This window comes from Trichomycterus rosablanca, chromosome 5, assembly GCF_030014385.1.
Source record: "Trichomycterus rosablanca isolate fTriRos1 chromosome 5, fTriRos1.hap1, whole genome shotgun sequence".
Taxonomy (NCBI): Eukaryota; Metazoa; Chordata; class Actinopteri; order Siluriformes; family Trichomycteridae; genus Trichomycterus; species Trichomycterus rosablanca.
Genome location: NC_085992.1, coordinates 17,128,826 through 17,149,895, shown reverse-complemented (window position 1 = coordinate 17,149,895; position 21,070 = coordinate 17,128,826). Strand labels below are relative to the sequence as shown.

Genomic DNA, 21,070 nt, shown 5'->3' with positions numbered 1-21,070 from the left:
TTTATAGAACCGCATTCACACAAGTCTTTTTATGACACCTGTCTTGGAAAATTTGATATTAGGGCCTTTCCTAAACTGTTACCACAAACTTGGAACCATATTATTTAATTGATTTTATACACACATTGTTGTGGTGGCACAGTGGCTAAGTGGGTAGCACTGTCGCCTCACAGCAAGAAAGTCCTGAGTTCGATCCCCAGGTGGGGCGGTCCGGGTCCTTTCTGTGTGGAGTTTGCACGTTCTCCCCGTGTCTGCGTGGGTTTACTCCCACAGTCCAAAGACATGCAAGTGAGGTGAATTGGAGATACAAAATTGTCCAAGACTGTGTTTGATACAACCTTGTTAATTGATGAACCTTGTGTAATGAGTAACTACCGTTCCTGTCATGAATGTAACCAATGTGTAAAACATGACGTTACAATCCTAATAAACAAACAAACACACACATTATTGATGAGTGTGGCTGCAACACCTGAACTCAATCATTCGAAGCTGTGTCTACATACTTCTGGCTACATACTGTCTGTCTGACATAAGCAAATGGCATCAACAATGTAGAATGAAAGCTCACTGACATGGCTAGATGGTACAGTGGTAGCCTAGTGGGTAGAGCTTTGGGCTCTCAACCGGAAGATTGGCGGTTCAAATCCAGGCTCAGCTATGCAGCCACTGTTGGGTCCTTGAGCAAGACTCTTAACCCTGTCTGCTCCAGGGGTGCCGTAAGATGGCTTACCCTGCGCTCTGACCCCAGCTTCCAAACAAGCTGGGATATGCGAAGGAAGAATTTCATTGTACTGTACACCTGTATATGTATATATGACAAAGTATATCTTCTAGATGGTAGATAATCAGTCATTCAAACATTCAGGACCTGTCTGATACCAATCCAAGAATTATCTTTTCTCTATAATCTGGTTCATGGCCCCTAAGGTGTGGTGCACTGATGTTTCTCCTGATTAGCACTGGTTTCTTTCTGGACACCCTTTTATTATATTATTTTGGTCTAGTGAATTGTGTTCTTATGTGGTGTAATGATATGAAGCATGCTGCTTGTAAAAAACAGTTCTGGGGGTTAGAATCCTTGGGTGCGTGGAGCACATGTCAACGCGCCCTTAGTGCTGGTCCTAGACCCAGATGAGTAGGTGGGTAGTGTCAGGAAGGGCATCTGGTGAAAAAATTGTGCACAGCGAGAAAAGCCAAATAGAATTATTTATCATTCATTCACTTTGTATTGGGAAGTCATATCTGTTGACCTAAGCTGAGGCTAGAGACATCGATAGATGGGTGGATGGATGGATGGAAATATATACAGACAGACAGACAGACAGATAGATAGATCATAGCATAATATCCCTGGTATTGTATTTAAGTGTGCTGGATAAAATCAAGCCTGGTTGTGTTTGGCTCCATTGTTAATTAAGTAACCAAGGGAACAATTTGTTTTTCATATAAAGGGTATGCCTGTTTTACCAAAGAAGTGTTGTTACAAAAGTGACCTTTGTGTAATATCATGCTGTGTTTAAAGATGCCATTCAATATCACATATGTACGGAGCCCCTTAGGGGTCACTAAGGAAAAAAATATGTGAAGAGCAAAATCCGTACCCTCGGTTTAGTAAACCATACCCTCGGTTTAGTGAACCGTACGCACGGTTTAGTAATCCGTACCCTAGGTTTAGTAAACCGTACGCACGGATTTGTAAACTGTACTCTTAGTTTAAAGTCCGTCCGCGGTCAGGCTATCTGCGCTACAAGTTTTACTATGCGCCTAAACCCCGTTTAACGGTAATACAGTTGCGAAGCATTGAAGAGGATAAAGCATCTTTTTACAGCTTAATATACTATATATTAGATATAATATATATATATATATATAAGGGGGCTCCAGTAGAGGTATAGTAAGGGGCTCCGTAGTAAAATTATGGATAATTGGATATGGATAATTTTAAAATTCCATTAAAACAAGTCGAATTGCTATAGACCAATTTTAAAGGTCTAATTAAATAAGCAAATTATTATCAAATCACCCCATCAGCCTCTTGAAGAATACTTCTGCTTCTACTTACTGACTTTATGAGGCTCATTTATACTGTACATTTCACTTTACGTTTGTTTGCAATCCTATTATTCTAAATTCCTAAGGTAAAATAGTCTCAAAATCACAAGATGAGTACTCGTGTTATTTATGATTGTGTGGGTGGCATTTGATAAGATTTTGATTTGACTTTTTAATAAGTTTGCTATCCCATCACCCCAGATTACTACAGTAAAAATGTCTGAAATGTATTCCATTAATAAAAGAGTTAATGCTCGTGAAGAAAAAAGTGGAGTGATTTGATAATAATTTGATTTGCTTATTTTATTAGACCTTTCAAATTGGTCTATAACAATTCCACTTGTTTTAATGGAATTTTAAAATTAACCATTTGCATAATTTGCATAATTTTACCATGTCATGTGCTTTTGTTGCCATATAATATATAATATATAATATATAGTATATTAAGCTGTAAAAAGATGCTTTATCCTGATCAATGCTTCGCAACTGTATTACCGTAAAACGGGGTTTAGGCGCAAAGTAAAACTTGTAGCGCAGATAGCGTGACCGCAGACGGACTTTAAACTAAGAGTACAGTTTACAAATTTACAGTTTACTAAACCGAGCATACGGATTACTAAACCGAGGGTACGGTTTACTAAACCGAGCGTACGGATTACTAAACCGAGCGTACGGATTACTAAACCGAGCGTACGGATTACTAAACCGAGGGTACGGTTTACTAAACCGAGCGTACGGATTACTAAACCGAGCGTACGGATTACTAAACCGAGCGTACGGATTACTAAACCGAGGGTACGGTTTACTAAACCGAGCGTACGGATTACTAAACCGAGGGTACGGTTTACTAAACCGAGCGTACGGATTACTAAATCGAGGGTACGGTTTACTAAACCGAGGGTACGGATTACTATCCTAGTTATGCCGCTGATAGTTACTGACTGCTTGATACAGTTGCTAAATTAAGGCATTTCTGAAATAAATGAACTAGATTGAACTTATTGACTTGTACCTATGTCCTTGTCATTCATTTCCATTATCAGCTCTGTGATTATAGGTTCCATCCCTCCTCAATTCAGCCTTTGTTAGCTTTATCTTTTCATGTTTGAAATGATAGATTTAGGAAAATGACACTTTCGTTTTTTTCTCTGGCAGCTCTGTAATTATGGAGACCTCTGTACTTAACTTTCTACCACGTACCATTTTTCTCTTACAGACATGGGGGAAACAACAATTTATCAGTCCTCTTCCATGCTTGCTATCTTTCCTTGTCTTAGTTCTACAACTCTTTTTCAGTGCTTGTCTTAATCCTCCTCTTCATGTGTTTTACCTTGTCAATGACTTGCAGTCATCACTTTTTGGCTGGATATTTGTGTAGATCTCATAGATAGAGGATTACATGATTGTAGCATTTATTAATTTGTTTTTTTTATTTTCATAAAAAATAGCATAAATAAATATGTAAAAACATAAATAATAAGTAAATAAGACAATAAGTTATGAATTCTATCACATTCTATAATAGATTGGGTTGATTTTTTGCCTCAAACATCTACACACAATCACCAATAATTACGAAGGGAAAACAGGGTTTAGAAAATATGCCATTTTATTTTACTGACAAAAATAGTTTATTTAGGGGTTACATATCTGTACACACCCTTAGCCTAATACTTGGTTGATGCACCTTTGGCAGCAATTACACCTTCAAGGCATCTTGGGAAGCTTGGCACTTTTGTTTCTGGACATTTTTGCCCATTCCTTTTGGCATATCCTTGCAAGCTCTGTCAGGTTGGATGAGGAGCGTCGGTACACAGCCATTTTCAGCTCCTTCCACAGATGTTTGATTGGATTCAGGTCTGGGCTCTGGCTGGGCCACTCAAGGACATTCACAGACTTTCTTCAAAGCCACTTCTTTTTTCTCTTGGCTGTGTGCTTCAGGTTGTTGTCATGTTGGAAGGTAAACCTTCACCCCAGTCTGAGGTCCAGAGTGCTCTGGAGCAGGTTTTGTTCAAGGATCTCAGTGTACTTTGCTGCATTCGTCTTTCCCTCTATCAGGACTAGTCGTCCCGGTCCCACTGCTGAAAAACATCCCTACAGCATGATGCTGCCACGCCATGATTCAATGTAGAGATGGCACTAGCCAGGTAATGAGTGGTGCCTGGTAGCCTCCAGACGTGACGCTTGGTATTCAGGCCAAAAAGTTCAATTTTGGATTCATCAGACCAGAGAATCTTGTTTCTCATGGGTTGAGAGTCCTCTAGGTGCCTTTTGGCAAACTCCAAGCGGGCTGTCTTGTGTCTTTAACTAAGGAGTGGCTTCTGTCTGGCCACTTTACCATAAAGGCATGAATTGTGGAGTGCTGCCTGGATGGTTGATCTTCTGATCTCCCATCTCCACAAGGATACACTGGAGCTCTGTCAGAGTGACCCTCTAGTTCCTGCTCACCTCCCTGACCAAGGACCTTCTTCCCTGATCACTCAGTTTGGCCGGGGCGGCCAGGTGTAGGAAGATTTTTGGTGGTTCCAAACTTCTTCCATTTATGAATTATGGTGGCCACTGTGCTCTTTGGGACCTGTAAAGCTGCAGCAATTTTTCTGTACCCTTCTCCAGATCACTGCCTTGACACAATCCTGTTTCTGAGGTCTGCAGATAATTTCTTTGACCCCATGGCTTGGAGTTTGCTCTGATATGCACTGTCAACTGTGGGACTTTATAATAGGCAGGTGTTGGCAATCCTCAATCATGTCCAATCAACTGAATGTACCACAGGTGGACTCCAATTAAATTGTAGAAACTTGTGGAAACAAAATGCACCTCAGCTCACTTTTGGGTGTCCTGACCATTGAAGAACAGGATGAAAGCAGGCTAAAAAGGTATGTAGTGAAATAGATGGGCTAATGTTGAAAAATGTATTTCCATTGATGAAACTGGGCCAAGCACAACATTTTGCTACATACACCCGACTTAATGTTCAAACTGATCATTTTGGATTAGTACAAACATTTCGCTACATGCTCTCGACTCAGTGTTCTAACTGATCTTTGTGGATTAGAACAAACAAGATTTGAAGAAAGCATGATGTTTATCTTCCTGGCCTCCTTTCCTCATGTGCTGCACTGGCATCAAAGAAACTTTCCACAGAGCCAGCTGGCTTTTCTTTATTATTCCCACTTAATGTTTGCCAGCTTGGTGGATCCCACATTGGGCTTTGCCATCTTGTAAATGAGAATTTCCTTAAGGAGGCTGCGTCTCCAACACCTTAATGGCGAATAGAAAATTGGCAGGAAGGTTCCGGAGTAATAATGCGACCAGGCTTCTGAGATTAGTGGTGTTAAAATCATTGGGGGATTGAAAACATTTGGTATTACAGAATTCAGAGTGGAGCACAAAATCATTTTGTATGTGATACTAGTATGATAAATTCGATGCCAGATCTTAAAGTTATTAGTGGCATGGGGTTATTTCAGTATGTGTAGTCATTTTTATATCTAATTAACTACAATTACTCACTGGCCAACACTAGGGCATGCAAAATTGATTATGTACAATTAACTAAGAGAGTCAGGAAGCAGTTCACATTGATTTAGTCAATAGCCTCCATGCTAATTTACTATCAGCTAAGTGAACACAAGCAGCTGCTGTAAATAATAAGAGTGTAGGGCCTAGCACCACCTGGGATTTGAAGCTGGAAGCTTTAGATCTCAGTGGTGGTGGGCTAGCACATTAGATTGCTGTGCCACCCTAGCACCCCTGCTATGGTAACTATAATTACTTTTGTTTCTCTTTATTATCACTGTTGTTATTTATTTCTTTATCTTCTACAGCTTCTTTTTCAATATGCACCGATCAGGGATAACACTATGACCACCTTCCTAAAATTGTGTTGGTCCCCCTTTTGCTGCCAAAACAGCCCTGACCCTTCGAGGCATGAAATCCACTAGACCAGGGGTGCACAACTTCTTTTTACCAAGGGCCGATTTCACATAAACACCTAAACCAGAGGGCCACAAATCTCATTTTACAGACCTGTCCACATGAATTTGTAATACAGTTAGGGCTGGGTGATACTGCAAAAAAAAAAAAAATCTTGATTATTTTCAAATGTATTATCGATTCTCGATTGCGATTTTATTAATTTTTTTGTATAATGCAATTGAAAAATTTTCATTTAAAAGACTGCAGAAGTGCAAAAATAGTAACAGCACCACCTATAATTATCCTTTCAAGGAACTCAAACTTTATAACAATAACAATATAACAATAATTAACAATGATTTAAAAAATATAGACATCTTAATTAGCTATATTCTTTATATAAATAGCTCACAAACAACTCACTTTAAATAATGTGCAGCATAAAAAAAAGTGCAAAACCACAAATAGTTCTTTACAGGTTTTTTAAAAGGAACACGAGCCTGTTTACTGTTTCCACCATATAAGTGAGTCTGTATCAGTATCTACACTGGGGGGACATGGAATAAGCACTCAGCTCAGCTTAGATTTTGTCCTCTTGTGAATGGGGGGTAGATGGACGGGGCACATTCTGCTTCTAACAATATGGACTACAATTCCCATGCTCCCACGGACTCTCACGTGACTATCACATGTCCCGGGTCAGCCAGTCCTGATCGCGCTCACCGTCTCCGGAGTTTTGATTCAGTTCAGCTGTGTTCAGTTCCATGCGCATCTTATTTAAACTCTTCTGTTTGAGTCTCGTTGTGTAGTTTTGCCGATCGTGTTTGCGTCCTTATTTCTGGGACGCAAGAAATAACCCTTGCTGTAACCCTTCCGTTTGCTGCTTGTCTGTTTATCCTCTGGTTTTGGACTCTGCCTGATTTTGTACCCTGTTTTTGCCCTTTTGGTATTAAATTTTCCTTGATTTATATTCCGCGAGCGTCTGGTCAGTTTCTGCCTCCTGACATGTTAGTATTTTAATTAAAATATAAAGTATGTAAACAATCGCGATTGTCACATTTCTAACATCAGGTGAAAATGTTTATTCGAATTAACCGAATTAATCGTGAAAATCGCCCAGCCCTAAATACAGTTACATAAAATCAGGTAGTTACAAGAAATGTTTTGGTCAGTGGAAGATATTGCAGCGTCTTTCTGACACCAACTGATTAATGTGGTCGCAGGCACAGCAGACATGAGAAAACGCCATGGCCCGTTTAATAAAAAAATACTTGTATGTCCATTCAGGGTTAAATTTCATATGCTCGAGATCCACTTTTCTTTTTTTACTCGTACTTGGTTTGGACAAAGACATGGTACCGCTGAAGTAACTTGTATTTACCTAATGTACTTTTCAGTCGCAATTTCATGGAATTACCCGGTGAATTTAAAGTCACAGCATCATTTATTTAAAAATGCATCAGCACTTCATTTGGCGGGCCGGATCGAGAGTTTTGCTGGGCCGTGTCTGGCCCGAGGGCCATATGTTGTGCACCCCTGCACTAGACCCTTAAGGTGTGCTGTGGTATCTGGCACCAAGATGTTAGCAGCAGATCCTTTAACTCCTGTAAGTTGTAAGGTGAAGCCTCCATGGATCGGACTTGTTTGTCCAGCACATCCAACAGATGCTCGATTGGATTGAGATCTGAGGAATTTGGAGGCCAAGTCAACACCTTAAACTCGTTGTTGTGCCCCTCAAACCATTCCTGAAGCATTTTTGCTTTGTGGCAGGGCGCATTAAAAGGCGCATTATCCTGCTGAAAGAGGCCACAGCCATCAGGGAATACCGTTTCCATGAAAGGGTGTACATGGTCTGCAACAATGCTTACGTGATATAAAAGAAAACATGATTCATCAGACCAGGCAACCTTCTTCCATTAGTCAGTGGTCCAGTTCTGATGCTCATATGCCCATTGTTGACGCTGTCGGCGGTGGACAGGGGTCAGCATGGGCAGCCCCATATGCGACAAACTGTGATGCACTGTGTATTCTGACACCTTTCTATCATAACCAGCATTAACTTCTTCAGCAATTTGAGCTACAGTTGCTCGTCTGTTTGATCGGACCACACGGGCCAGCCTTCGTTCCCCACGTGCATTAATGAGCCTTGGCTGCCCATGACCCTGTCGCCGGTTTACCACTGTACCTTCCTTGGACCACTTTTGACAGATACTGACCACTGCAGACTGGGAACACCCCACAAGAGCTGCAGTTTTGGAGATGCTCTGACCCAGTCATCTAGCCATCACAATTTGGCCCTTGTCAAACTCTCTCTCAAATCCTTTTGCTTGCCCATTTTTCCTGCTTCTAACACATCAACTTTGAGGATAAAATGTTCACTTGCTGCCTAATATATCCCACCCACTAACAGGTGACGTGATGAAGAGATAATCAGTGTTGTTCAATTAACCTGTCAGCGGTCATAATGTTATGTCTGGTCGGTATATACTAGATTTCATCAACATAATAAAAAAAAAACCGTATGCTTGTCTCAAATAATTAAATTAAAAATTCACTGTGGCAATAAAAAGGCTAATATTTTTATTTTATTTATTAATTATTTATTTTATTTAATAATTACGGAAAACTCCTAATATGTATCTTCTGTTGTTGAAGATATTCATAAATTGAAGAATTCATTGGTACAATTGTGGGTTCTTACAGCACTGTAATAGCTGAAGAACAAGAAACAGAAATGTGGGCCTCCCTTTATACTGCTCTAGTCACATCACATTGGGTGGTGGACTTTGGAACCGCCATTCTTTGCTAATTGTTGTTTCTTATCTGCTTGTAACATTTTACAACCACTTAACAACAGACATGTTGCTTATCTCTGTACTTTAGACTCGCAGCCACATAATGCTGCAAGTACTTAATTAATGCACAAGCAGCAAAATACTAATATTCAGGTGATAGCAAACATATCTATTTTTTCCATAACACTTCTCACTTTGTGACGCTGTTTGATTGCTTATTCTACGTGTAACCAACCCTCTCTTTGTATGGAGCACTGGAGGACTCAAATATTGCTCCATGATATGTTGTGTGTGCAGAAGAAGAACTCTAGAGTCTGGGTGCTGGTATCAACCAGTGGAGTCATTTATTAGAGAACACTCTCTTCAGCCGCGCTAGATAAATAAACCAGAAATGCAGTTTAATAAGTCACACTGAGCCTTGAACTTGCCCGCATTCAGTCTCTCTTTTCAGCCGTGCTGCAAACACACTAAAATACTGAACAATTTATCAGATATTGCTAATAAATAACAAAAGAAACAAAAAAAAAAATGCAATAAACTTTTTAATACATATAGTAATTGTTAAAACAAACACAGACACAGGCCAGTTCTCTTCCACCTTGGGGGTACTAACAACCAGAGATGTTCACAAGTCACAAAATACGAGTCCGAGTCGAGTCACGAGTCTTTAGGCTAGAGTCTGAGTCAAGTCACGAGTCAATATAATATATACAAAACATATATTGGAAATGTAGCGTAGAAATAAACAAATAATATTAAAGTTCAGATAAAAACAACAACAGATTAGCGACTGTATTTTTACAGTTTTACTTTGTGCCTTTACTTTCCTAGGTACCAGTTAAAAGCTTAAACTGACGTTTTGTTTTCATTGCAAATTACCGAACAGCGGCCAAAATCCCAAACACTGCAAAAAAATCCATAATACTGCTTACCTTAGCTTATGTTGTTCCAGATGCTATTACATTTATAACCATGTGTCCCATTAGGAATATAATCCGTTATTTTGTAAATGTGCTTATAATTTAAAAAAATCCAAACTTTTCCCGGTTGTGAAGTAAAACACGAACCCGTTAGAAAGCCAATCAAGCGTTTCATCATCTGTGTGACGCTGCAAACTAAATACATGCAAATAACAACATTTCTTACTAAAAATTAAAATCAGAAGGGTCTGATTGGTTCAGAAAGCGGTTCTTCCAATCATTAGTGGCAATTCTGTAGGCGCGTTCCATTCACATTATCTGTTACTGTGAAGTGCACTACATAGGGTATGCCACCATTTTAAGTAGGGAGTGACGCTTCATCACTACACCAGAAGCTGGCTGGAATATTTGCCCATTGCGTGCGTTGCGGGTTAAGACGGCCGGAGCTATTTTAGAGCCTAGAAAATGACATGATCAGAATGATGTCGGATCATATATATATATATAATAGTCACACGTAACTAATGTTGCTGACTTTTGTTGTCCACAAGTCATTTTTTGCGAGTCACGAGTCAATTGAAACGAGTCCGAGCTTGAAGTTGCTGTGTGTGCGACTTACGAGTCGCACACTCGAGTCCCCATCTCTGCTAACAACACCCTTCACCTCTTGCCTAAATCCATAAATCAGACTATGTGTTAAATAAAAACCCATTATACAGTATATGCTAATCTTCTTTTGTGTTTTCAAATTTCAGACCCTCCTGTGGTGGATCCAGTTTTCCAAGATGTACGCTCTCCCAACTACCAATCTGTCATTCTACGTTGCATGGTGCTTAGGTCCAACCCCAGCCGAATCGCCAACGCCCGGTGGTACCGCAACACTATCCCTATCCGCGCGCCTCCTGTGGACCCTCAAGACATCCCTCAGCTTCGCTTCAAACTCGATCCGACTAACAATGGCACATATGAGTGCAAAGTCAGCAATGGAGTTGGCACCTCCACCTGCACCTTTGTTGTTTCAGGTAATAATATCTACAGTATATGTTTCAGTTACAGTTAGTAATGCAACATGACATGAAATCCTAAGTTTGGAAATTATTAAACATCATATTTACAAGATTTCCTTTTAATAATAAAATTTTTAAAAAGTTGGGACAGCATGGAAAATGCAAATAATAAAAAACACAGAGTTTCTTACATTTACTTTGACTTTTTATTTCATTGCAGACAGGACGAACCTGAGATGTTTTATCTGGTCAACTTCATTTCATTTATTAATAAACATTCCCGCATTTCAGGCCTGCAACACATTCCAGTAAAGCATTTACCACTTTGTAATGTTTCCATTCCTTTTCACCACACGTAAAATATGTTTTGGCACTGAGGAGACCAAGTGATTTAGTGTTTCAGCTTTTATTTTGTCCCATTCTTCCTGCAAACACGTCTTAAGATGTGCAACAGTACGGGGTCGTGGTTGTCGCATTTCTCGTTTCAGAATTATCCACACATTCTCTATTGAGGACAGGTCAGGACTGCAGGCAGGCCAGTCCAGTATCCGTACCCTCTTCTTCCACAGCCATGCCTTTTTAATGTGTGCAGCATGTGGTTTTGCATTGTCTTGTTGAAAAATGCATGGACGTCCCTGGAAAAGATGACGTCTTGAAGGCAGCATATGTTGCTCTAAGATCTCAATGTACTTTTCTGTATGAATGCTGCCATCACAGAAGTGTAAAAGACTTTTGCCAAGGGCACTGACACAACCCCACACCATGACAGATCCTGGCTTTTGAACTTGTTGCTGCTAACAGTCTGGATGGTCCTTTTCAAGAAGTCGACGCTGCTTCTGGACATTGTTAACATAAGGCTTCTTTTTTGCACAGTAAAGTTTTAAGTTGCATTTGTGCATGTAACTCTGTATTGTAGTGCTTAACAAAGGTTTGCCAAAGTAATCCCTCACCCATGTGGTTATATCAGCTATTGTTGAGTGGCGGTTCTTGAAGCAGTGCCGTCTGAGGGATCGAAGATCTCAGGCATTCAGCTTAAGCTTGCACCCTTGACCATTACACACTGAAATTCCTCCTGATTCCTTGAATCGTTTAATGATATTATGTATTGTAGAGGGAGAAATATGCAAATCCCCTCCAATCTTTCTTCTTTCTTTGAGGTACATTGTTTTTAAACATTTCAATAATTTTCTCACGCATTTGTTGACAAACTGGAGATCCTCTGATCATCTTTGCTCATCAAAGACAGCTTTTCCTGGATGCTGCTTTTGTATCAAACCATGATTACAATCACTTGTTGACATCACCTGTTTGGAATCACATCATTATTTAGTTTTTTCACCTCATTACTAGCCCTAAATTGCCTCCGTCCCAACTTTTTTGGAATGTGTTGCAGGCCTGAAATGCAGGAACGGAGGTATTTTAACAAGTTGACCAAACAAAACATGAAATCCCTTGGTTTCAAACTGTCTGCAATCAAATCAAAGTCAAAGTAAATGTATGGAAAGCTGCATTTTTATTTTATTTGCATTTTCCATACTTTCCTAACTTTTTCTGATTTAGGGTTGTAGTAATAATAACAATAGTAATAATACATAGAATAAATAAATACATAGAAAAAAGTAATAATTCAGATATTAAAACTGTAAAATACAACAAAACAATACATTTATCATAATGGTAATGGCATTTTTTAAAGAAGTGCTTTTGAATGCATTCATTTAGTGTTGACAAAAGGCCTGTTAATGTAAAATTCATCTACAGTATATCACCAAGGCAACAGTGTCGCACATCAGAGTTGCCTAAATTGACTGTCTGTAATGAGTCCGGCATGATTCCACCAGGTACTTCTGTTTGTCCACATTTTAAAAACATGCTAGTAGCTGAATCCGCTATTCTAAATCATCCTGTGAGTGATTTCTAAGCATGCCCTGTGATGAATAGGTGGACTGTACAATGTACAATACACCTTCAGGTAGACTCTAGAATAAAGATAAATGAATCAGTACTTGTGTGAGCCACACATTTAGCTTAGCACAGTTCAGCTGATGTGCAAGATGTTGGGATATTCTTAGATTTAGTCTGCTTTCCTGTTTAAAGAGTTCATGCAGAGCTTATCTTCAGCTCAGTCATGATGAGACATCTTCTAACGTGAGAGCTAAAAGCATGCTAACACTATCAGTGAGATAACATTACATCTCTCTTGAGATTACAAGTCGTAGCAATCCATTTTCCCCCTTTGAGCCAGATACAGTGCTACAAAACAGATTGTTTTCTATGTCTGAAGCACTTTCATTAATAGCTTAGTTCTTAAGAATAGATTGCCTGGTGACCCGTCCATGTCCAAATGCATGGCTGCTGAGATGAGCTTGAGATTAGTTTCTACTGACTATAGTCAAGTCAGATTTATTTGCATAGCAGACACAATAGAAACCCACCCTTGGGTAGCCCAAGATACTTGAATTAGAATTAGATTAAATAAACCATACATTAAAGATGAGATCATTGTCTTTCAGTGCAGTATTTGAAAAAGTATAGTAGTGATTTCTGGACAGTGCAGACATGGCAGATTCCCATCATATCCAGCCGGAATGGCATTGTTGACATGCAGCCTTATGGGTATTTAGGTAGGTAGATAGTTCGGTTGATTGATTGTCGGTAGGTAGGTAAAACAATACTGTCTTATGTGCGTAGCTTAGTAATGAGTCATGACTGATTAACCATGATAATAAAAGTAATATTAAAAATCACAAGATGCCTCTCAGGTGGCGCAGCGGTAAAATACGCTAGCACACCAGAGCTGGGATTTCGAATACATCGTATCGAATCTCAGCTCTGCCATCCATAAACAACGATTTGCTGTTGTTCAGGGTGGGATGAGCCTGACCAGGGTTCCTCATGACTGGTGCAATTACGACCTCTTCTGGCTAATTGATGGTGCCTGTGCAGAGTTGGGGAATAATGCTGATCAGGTTGTGGCTCTCTGTGCACAAGGCTGATGCACATATGAACTCGCCTCGTGCGGGTGAAAAGATGCAGTCGGTACTGCACACGTGTCAGAGGGGGCGTGTGTCAGTATGCTCTCCTCAATCATGGGCGGGGGTCAGCACCAGTAGAGAGGAAGCATAATGCTTTGGGTAAAAATTGGACACACTAAAAATCGGGAGAAGGAAGGGAGAGAATGCATATAAAAAACTTTATTGTGCAAAAAGAAACCTTATATTAACCATGTCCAGAATCGGTGTTGACTTCTTTGGGCTCGGAGGCATCTAGGATGGATCATCACACAGTGGAAACAAGTATTGTAGTCAGATGAATCAGCATTCCAGGTCTTTTTTGGGAAAAAGATGAAAAGGACCATCCAGACAGTTATCAGCAACAAGTCCAAAAGGCAGGGTCTGTGACAACGACGACCCCGTACTTTTGCACAAGATGTGTTTGCAGAAAGATGTGTAATGCTGATCAGGGTGTGGCTCTCCATGCACAAGGCTGATCCGCATATGAACTCACCTCGTGCAGGTGAAAAGAGGTAGTCGATACTGCGCACGTGTGAGACGGGGCGTGTGTCAGTTGAAAGGCTCCTCAGTCAGCAGTGGAGGGTTGTATCAGTAGAGGGGTAGTGGATACGAGTAGATTAGGGGAGAAAATTGGGATGGGGGGGGGGGGGCAGGGGTCAGAGGAGGAAAAGAGAAAACAAAAATTACAAGATATAGGAACAAGACCTAAAATTAACACTTGAGAAAACCAACAAAAACTGTCTTGGATTTTGTGTTTTAATCATCAAGGGTTAGTTTTTCGGCTGAGCTAATAATAATAATAATAATAATAATAATAATAATAATTAATTTTTTCTATTATAACCTTGTTTGTATACCAAGCTATGCTGGACCTACAATAAACCCTTGTGAAACCCCACAACTAAAGCTGTAGGAAAGAGGAAAATACATGGACATATACACTTAAAAAGCACTTTATTAGATACCCCAATCTTTTACATATATTTATTGAATATTTTCTAGGCTACACTTATTAAACAAATTAAACACATAGGGTCTGTTCGAAAACCCAGTGAGCTGCCTTGCTGTCTTACTGCCTACATAGGCAGCTACCTAAGTAGAGAGGATTCTAATAAGTCATCGACTGCTACGGCAGCATCGGATGCTCCCTCATTATTTAGTCAAAATATCGTTCAGATTTAAGGTACCTTACTAGGCAGCCTTTTAAGGCATCTAGGAATTCGAACAGCCTCCATCTCTATGTAGAGAGCTCACTAAGTTTTGGAACAGACCCACTGTCACAATATATTCCCTATTTTCACTGCTGCCTCACAGCAAGAAGGTCCTGGGTTCGATTCCCAGGTGGAGCGGTCTGGGTCCTTTCTGTGTAGACTTTGCATGTACTCCCTGTGTCTGCATGGGTTTCCTCCGGGGGCTCTGGGTTCCTCCCACAGTCCAAAGACATGCAAGTGAGGTGAATGGGAGATACAAAATTGTACATGACTGTGTTTGACATTAAACTTGATGAATGTTGTGTAACCAGTAATTACATGATCTGTCATGAATGTAACCAAAGAGTTTAAAACATGACATTAAAATCCTAATAAATAATTCACTATAAATTCCCTTTTTTATTAATGGACACCCAGTCGACCCCATGGGCGGTGGACCATTCTCATCACTGCAGTGATAAAAACATGTTATTGGCTGTTGTGCTAAAATGAGTGCTAAAATGAGTGTATCGTTGTTGGAAATTTTAAATACACGCTGTTGTTGGTACTGCCAGTAAGCATGAAATTTTAAGTGCTGAGAGTGTCAGTATTATTGTGATGAAATGAAAGAAACCTGGCAAGCTGCCTTAAATAGTTTCTGCCAGCAGTTATAAACTGTAATAAACAGAACTCAACAGTCAACCATTTAAACAGAAGTAAGAATATTTAATAGGCTTCATTTTGGATTCAGCTCAGCTGAAGCAAATAAGTCATGGCTCAGTGTGTGCCAACACTTACCACTTTCAACAGGCCTACATAACACCATGTGATAACGGTGACAAGCTCATCTGAATATGGCTGCTGATACACAGCCAACACTCCACAGTGATGAGTATTTCAGGATCAGAACCTACAGTTGGGCCAAAAGAAGTCTTATAAACATTTGTCACTTATGATTGACATGAAATGCAAGCATAAGCTTCACTATAGGCAAATAAAAATATAAAACTAATACAATGGATATGGCGAATCACTTGCACATATCAGAAAGAAACTATGGAACAATGGAGAGTTGTTGTGTTTCAAATACCATCCTTTATATTACATACTGTGTAGTAATGTGAGTTTTTGCAAAGCTTCTATTTAATCTGAGTTTGGCGAGGCTACTATTTGAGCACACTGTAAAGGATTTTGTGTGCGGATTGAGACACAGCCCTCCAGCTTCCCGGTTAAGCAGTAATCTTTTTGGCTTGTGTGTAGCCTGATACAGCAATTGTGTTTATTATACCACACTATTTTGTTAAGTGAATGAATTCTGCGTAACTATTGTTATTCTTTACGGATTTAGTTTTAATTTTGTTGAAACTCTTACTGACCCTCACATTGCAGCCGTGATAATGTGTCTGTATATTCCTCTCCTTACTAAATCTTTCATTTATTTAATTGGCATTCATTTTTTATCATTGCCAGATATTAATTTACTACTACTACTACTACTATTATTATTTATTATTATTAATTATATATTAATTAAATCGTAAAATATGAAGCATATTGAAGCAACTGGCTGTTCACGGGGTGGGACGAGCCAGACTAGGATTCCTCGTAACTGGTACAATTGCGACCTCTGCTGGCTGATTGATGGTGCCTGTGCAGAGTTGGGGAATAATGCTGATCAGGGTGTGGCTCTCCGTGCACAAGGCTGATCCGCGTATGAACTGCTCAGTCAGCAGTGGAGTGTTTTATCGGTAGAGGTGAAGCGCAATGCAATCAGGGTAGTAGGATATGACTAGATTAGGGGAGAAAATTGGGGGAAAAAATTTAAGAAAAAGAGGAAAAAAATAAATGGAACAATGGAGAGTTGTTGTGTTTCAAATACCATCCTTTATATTATGTACTGTGCAGTAATGTGAGTTTTTGTGTAGCTCAGTTAGTTTAATCTGAATTTGGTGAGACTACTATTGAGAGCACAATTGTGTGCGGATTGAGACACAGCCCTCCAGCTTGACGGTTAATCCGTAATCTTTTTGGCTTGTTATACAGCAAATTTTGTTTATTATACAATAATATTTGATGTTAAGTTATTGAGTCCATTCAGTAAAACTGTTATTTTTGATGACTCTCCCTTGGACCCTCACATTGCAACCCTGATAATGTGCAATAATAAACTGTCTGTATATTCCTTACAACTTTTAAAAATCTTTTATTTGTTTAATTGGCATTCAATTTAACTTCTTATTTTTATTTTTTATCATTGACAGGTATTAATGATATATTAATTAAATCATAAAATATGAAACATATTATTTAAACACTAGGTTGGCAAATCAAGGGTATTTACACGTAATAAAGACCCAAAGGCTCTGCCATCTGGCTAGGCTTGGCGGCTACATTAACAACGATTGGCTGTTGTTCACGGGGTGGGACAAGCCGGACCAGGGTTCCTCGTGGCTGTTGCAATTGCGACCTCTGCTGGCTGATTGATGCTGCCTGATCAGGGTGTGACTTTCTGCACACAAGGCTAATCTGCATATGAACTCATCTTGTGCAGGTGAAAAGATGCAGTCGGTACTGCACATGTGTCGGAGGGGGCGTGTGTCAGTAAAGCTCCTCTGTCAGCAGTGGAGGGTTGTACCGGTAGAGGTGAAAGCGTAACACAATCAGGGTAATTGGATACGACTAGATTAGGGGATAAATTTGGGGGGGTAATTGGAGAAAAAGAGGAAAAAAAATAATAAAGACCCAAAGGTTGCCATGTTTTTGATGGTGTGTTGCATCCACAATACACACTTAAAAGCACTATGATCTAAAAGATGTTGTTACACCTGTGATGCAAGTGTACTATAAACTCTCTGTTATCAGTAATCTCATTTCCTACCTGCATTTTGACAATTTGCTCTGATTAAATATCCAAAAAGACATGTTCTACAATGTTGCCATGCAGTAAGTTGTTTGATTATTCAGCACATGTAATAGCAGCTAGGAGAAAGTTCATAGATTTGCTTAAGATTGCTGTCAAGCAGTTATTGATCATTCCCTGTGTGTCATTTGACCAAGAAATGTCTACCATTTTCAAAAATATGTAGACAGCTGACCATAACCTTGCTGAAAATCCCATCCAAAAACCATGGGCATTAATATATATCAGCCATAACATTAAAACCACCTCCTTGTTTCTACACTCACTGCCCATTTTATCAGCTCCACTTACCATATAGAAGCACTTTGTAGTTCTACAATTACTGACTGTAGTGCATCTGTTTCTCTGCATGCTTTGTTAGCCCCCTTTCATGCTGTCCTTCAATGGTCAGGACTCTTCCAGGGCCACTACAGAGCAGGTATTATTTAAGTGGTGGATGATTCTCAGCTCTGTTAGTGTGTGTTGTGCTGGTATGAGTGGATCAGACACAGCAGCGCTGCTGGAGTTTTTGTAAATACTGTGTCCACTCACTGTCCACTCTATTAGACACTCCTACCTAGTTGGTCCACCTTGTAGATGTAAAGTCAGAGACGATCACTCATCTATTGCTGCTGTTTGAGTTGGTCATCTTCTAGATCTTTATCAGTGGTCACATGATGCTGCCCACAGGGCGCTGTTGGCTGGATGTTTTTGGGTGGTGGGCTATTCTCAGTGCAGCAGTGACAGTGAGGTGTTTAAAAACTCCATCAGCACTGCTGTGTCTTATTCACTCATACCAGCACAACACACAGTAACACACCACCACCATGTCAGTGTCACTGCAGTGCTGAGAATGATCCACCACCCAAATGATACCTACTCTGTAGTGGCCCTGTGGGGGGTCCTGACCATTGAAGAACAGCATGAAAGGGTGCTAACAAAGCATGCAGAGAAACACATGTACTACAGTCAGTAATAGTAGAACTACAAAGTGCTTCTATATGGTAAGTCCATGGTTAATTTTATGGTTTATCGGTGTAAACTTCCCACAGTTTGTAAGTATAGCAGCCTCCACTCTTTTAGAAAGGCTTTTAATATTTTGAAATCTGTGTCTGTGGAAATGTTTCCCATTCAGTCAAATGAGCATTTAAAAGGTCAGGCAATGGTGTGCATAATCACCCCAAAGCTAGGGTTTAGGGCTCTGTGCAAGTTACTAGAGTTCTTCCTCATAAAGCTAGTCAAACTGTAATGTATTTATTATTTTTAACATTCCTTAAATCTCTTTTTATTCCTTAGCTCAACCATACAGGGCAGAATTTTACTTCGACACGCCGAACCCCATTCGTATACAGAAGGGCAACAACTACTCCTACAACCTGCAGTGGACACAGAAGGAGCCCAGTGCTGTGGACAGAATCATAGGCTACTGGATCAGCGTGCAACAGGTAACAAACACGGTGGAATAGATGTATATACTGATGTTCCAGTTGTCATTTTTTACTAATACAGACAGACATGAGTGTTTACAAATGATTTTTTGGTTGTGTCCCAAGCTGTATTCTTTGTGCTACATAGTGTGTAACTACTGTATACCATTTGCAGTGGAATTACTGTATTATGAATTTGGGACACAGCCTGCTTCAACTTACTTTGAGCTACACCCTAACAAGATTCTCCATACTATCTCAATAATGTGGCTCAGTGAGACCATAATGAAATGAGTGCATCTTATTAATGAGTGCATCTTATTGATAGTTATTTGTTTCTCCAGCACAGTTCAGACATTCAAAAGTTTTATATTTACAAATTAAGTATTAATTCTTTAGGAAGTGTGTACTCCAACTATGGTGTATAGTTTGTTAAGTAGAATTACGTACAATTAGATTTAACTTTGTGTTCTGGTTTAGTGTCATTCACACTTGCAGTCTTAATTTAAATACATAGGATGCACACATTTCTTCATGGTCTTACTGAGCTACACTATTGAGATATTATGGAGAGTCGTGTTAGTGTGGAGCTCAAAGTCAGTTGAAGCAGGTTGTGTCCCAAATCCATAAAACAGTAATAATTAACATGCCTAAGCATTCCATTGCAAATGGTATAGTTACACACTATGTAGCTCAAAGAATACAAATCACCAGATAGCACCAGATAAAATTTGATTACCCAGCCCCTGCTTTGTGACTCTGTTTTGCTGTTTTTGTTTGAATAGTGACTGCTTGAACTATTTGATAGTCAATTTTAAGATGTGTTAGTTTTATATTTATTAGGGCTGGTTCGTTCACTTTTTATGTCCGATACCGATACTGCAGATTGAGTATCTGCCGATACCGATACCAATCCGATACCATAATTTCTCCTCTCAAACAACTAAGCAGTAATAATACATGTCTCAATGCACCATGGTTAAACTAGCTATCTAAATAACAATGCTCAGACTGTGAAACAAATATTCTAAAGGAATAAATACAGAACCTACATCATCACACTTCTGCAAAACTGCTGTTTTTATTTTAACTTTTACACACAGAACATTTAGCAGCATTTTTGGTTTCACTTACGTGTTGTTTACACGACGCATCTGGCTTTACGGCGTGTCATCCAAAGTGTCTACAATTGGAAGATGTGGATGTCAGTCGAACGCGATGGACCAATTAGAATTGATTGAAGCAGAGTTGAGATTTTTTGTTAAAGTTCTGTCACATTTTTAGATTATTAAAAACCAAAGCGCGCTTATTAAAAAACCCTAATGGATTTTGGAGAGGACATCTGTGGCTAAACGGGAAACGGTGTAGTTTGTTTTATTTCATAACACTAATGGATTATTTGTTGAGGATGTGAGATATCTCCAAACCGGGACAAGATAGGGGTTTTTTTTTTAATCTCTGGTAAGCGATTTATCATTTATAAAGCGATTTTTATTGTGTTTAAACAGTGTTTTTACATGTGGCAGTAGTAGATGATTTTTTAAAATGCTAAAAGTTTAAGTAGATCAGTGTGTTTTAATTTCTGAATGGTTGTTGCAGATGAGTTGTAGATCAGTGGCACATGTTAATGATTTCATCAGGCACTCTGTTGGAACATATCTTCATGTGTTATTTGCTTTACACATAAACAATGGCTTTATTTACATTAAGTGTTATTTACATTAAGCAACAATATCGGATTACAAATTTTTTTCCTTCCGATATCCGATCCAGTGATTTGGGCCAATATCGGACCGATACAGACACCGAGTATCGGATCGGTGCCAGCTCTAATATATATCC

The 21,070-nt window shown here is 39.4% G+C and overlaps 1 protein-coding gene across 1 annotated transcript in view; it reads left to right on the top strand.

Moving 5' to 3' along the window:
• Positions 1-21,070, top strand: part of LOC134314369 (MAM domain-containing glycosylphosphatidylinositol anchor protein 1) — a 294,987-nt gene that overhangs the window by 220,743 nt on the left and 53,174 nt on the right. Inside the window, exons 9-10 of the mRNA XM_062994950.1 lie at positions 10,447-10,713; positions 19,098-19,246. Of these exons, the coding sequence (XP_062851020.1) occupies positions 10,447-10,713; positions 19,098-19,246 (416 nt within the window). The remainder of the gene's footprint in view (positions 1-10,446; positions 10,714-19,097; positions 19,247-21,070) is intronic.